Source organism: Cebus imitator, unplaced genomic scaffold (assembly GCF_001604975.1).
Source record: "Cebus imitator isolate Cc_AM_T3 unplaced genomic scaffold, Cebus_imitator-1.0 Scaffold72, whole genome shotgun sequence".
NCBI classification, from domain to species: domain Eukaryota; kingdom Metazoa; phylum Chordata; class Mammalia; order Primates; family Cebidae; genus Cebus; species Cebus imitator.
In genome coordinates this window covers 4,634,603-4,637,133 of record NW_016107387.1, presented here as the reverse complement: position 1 = coordinate 4,637,133, position 2,531 = coordinate 4,634,603, and the positions used below count along the sequence as shown (strand labels likewise).

General features: G+C 48.4%; 1 protein-coding gene across 4 annotated transcripts in view; it reads left to right on the top strand.

Moving 5' to 3' along the window:
* The window catches only part of CFAP52 (cilia and flagella associated protein 52), a 67,011-nt gene that overhangs the window by 50,658 nt on the left and 13,822 nt on the right, over positions 1 to 2,531 (top strand). For 3 of the 4 annotated variants that reach the window (XM_017531446.2, XM_017531444.2, XM_017531447.1), the window contains one exon: positions 2,235 to 2,380. In XM_017531446.2, the coding sequence (XP_017386935.1) occupies positions 2,235 to 2,380 (146 nt within the window). The remainder of the gene's footprint in view (positions 1 to 2,234; positions 2,381 to 2,531) is intronic. The other variant, XM_017531445.2, reaches the window with a different exon arrangement.

Here is a 2,531-nt window from a genome sequence, read left to right as displayed (position 1 = left end):
TGGTGGTGGGCGTCTGTAATCCCAGCTACCCAGAAAGCTGAGACAGGAGAATTGCTTGAACCCGAGAGGTGGAGGTTGCAGTGAGCTGAGATCACACCACTGCACTCCAGCCTGGGCAACAGAGCCAGAATCCATCTCAAATTAAAAGAAAAACGTAAGTCAGAATATGCTATATTTAGGGCTCAATGGTCTTTTACCCTCTAAGAGTAAATGGCAAAATTCACTCCATCACCTATAAGGCTCCATGTGACTTTCCTCTTTCACCTTCACCTTCTTACCTGGCGCTCTTCCTCTTACCACTCACCCCTTCTAGCCACACTTTCTTTTTGCTGTTCCTCAAACACACTGGGAATAGACAGAGCCTTTGCCCTGACTCTTATATCTGCCTGAAATATTCTTTCCCCAAATACCCCTAAGGCTCACCCCGTCATCCCCTCACTTCCTCAAATCTTTGCTGAAATGGGATCTACTGTTAGCATTCTATTTTAAATTGCTAAGGTCAAGAGGTGACATTAAAGCTTATGCGAGGGTGCCAGCCACCTGAAGACCTGGGTGGAAAATATTCCAGGCAGAGGGAACAAAAAGCGCAAAGGCCCTGAGGTGGGAGATCACTTGGTGTATTTGAGAAATAGCAAGAGGACCAGAGTGCCTGGAGCTTAGTGGGTACAGTTGGGTTAGGGGTTCAGGGAGTGCTAGTGGAAGAAGTTGAAAGAGGTGGGTGGTGGGGGCACAAATACTAGTTACGGTGGAGGATAAAGGAGTTTGGACTGGATTTTAATGCTAAGTGCAGTGGGAAAAGGTTTCGGAAGGTTTTTTTTTTTTTTCTTGAGATGTAGTCTTGCTCTGTTGCTCAGGCTGGGAGTGCAGGTGTTGCGATCTCTGTTCACTGCAACCTCCAGCCTTCTGGGTTCAAGTGATTCTCCTGTGTCAGCCTCCTGAGTAGCTGAGATTACAAGCATGCCACAACCATACCCAGCTAATTTTTGTAATTTTTTTTTTAGTAGAGAGGGGGTCTTGCCATGTTGGCCAGGCTGGTCTTCAACTCCTGTCCTCGAGTGACCTGCCCTCCTTGGCCTCCCAAAGTGCTGAGATTACAGGCGTGAGCCACTGCACCCAGCCTCCACTTTTCATTTATTTATTTATTTTTTGAGACAGGGTCTCACTCTATTGCCCATGCTGGAGTGTGGTGGAACACTCTTGGCTCATGCAACCTCTGTCTCCCAGATTTAAGAATCCTCCCACTTCAGCCTCCTGAGTGGCTGGGACTATAGGTGCATGCCACCACGTATGGCAATTTTTTTATTTTTAAATTTTTTTGTAGAGATGGGGTCTTGCCATATTCTCCAGGCTGGTCTTGAGCTCCTAGACTGAAGTGATCCACCCACCTTGGACACCAAAGTGTTGGGATTATAGATGTGAGCCCCCCACCCTTTTTTTTTTTTTTTAAATAAAAAAGGAAGTCCTTGATCAAGAAGTGACATAGTTTTTAAAAGGCCACTCTGACCCCTGTATGAATAACTGGTTGTAAGCAAGAGTGAAAGCAAGCGTAAGCTGTTATAATAATCCAGGAGAAAGATGGTGGGGACTTGGACAAGGGAGGTACCAGTGGAACTGTTGAGAGGTGGTCAGATTTGGATGTTTTTTAAACAGTAGAGCTGGTGGAACTTGCTGATGGATTAGATGTTGGATTGAGTTGGGTGGATGGAATTGAGAATAATCAAGGAAGACTCGGGCTCTTGGCTTGGGCCAGTAGATTGGTGGTGGCAGCTTCTACTGAGATGGGAAAGATAGTGGAAGGTGGAGGAGGAGCATTCCATTGAAAGATTGGGGTAGGTGGGGGTTAATGGGATGAGAGCAATTATTTGAATATGTTGGCTTATATATCCCAGGCACAATATCATCTAGCTAGTTGAGTGTACAAGTCTTGCAGCTCATGGGAGAGGTGGGAGTGGACCTCCCTCCTTTCTCCTCTCCCCATCCTCCCGCACCTGGCATGGGATGCACCTGTAGGCAGGTTCAGCCAAGGCAAGCCACTCCTTTCCCCCAGCCAGGTGTGACCAGTGTGGGGCGGGAGGGGAAAGGTGCCTATGATGACAGGCATTCAGCTGAGCTGGCCTCTTCCCTCCAGCTTCAGCGCTGCTCATCAGCCCTGCACCTCCTCTGTGGGGTCAGCAGCCTGTGGAGAGAGGGTGCATGTGCTGATCCTGCTGCCTTTTGTTTCCTTTTCATGTCAGCATGGAACGACGGTAAAATCCGAGCCTTCGCCCCAGAGACAGGCCGACTGATGTATGTCATTAACAGTGCTCACAGGATCGGCGTCACCGCCATTGCCACCACCAGTGACTGTAAAAGGGTCATCAGTGGCGGTGGGGAAGGGGAGGTATTGCTCTTGAAAGCGGAAATCTGAAAAAATAATGCTCTATTTAGAACAACTGCCTTGTAGGAAGCCATCTGTTTGCTTTTGAAAATACATGCTCGGGCCGGGTGCGGTGGCTCACGCCTGTAATCCCAGCACTTTGGGAGGCCGAGGC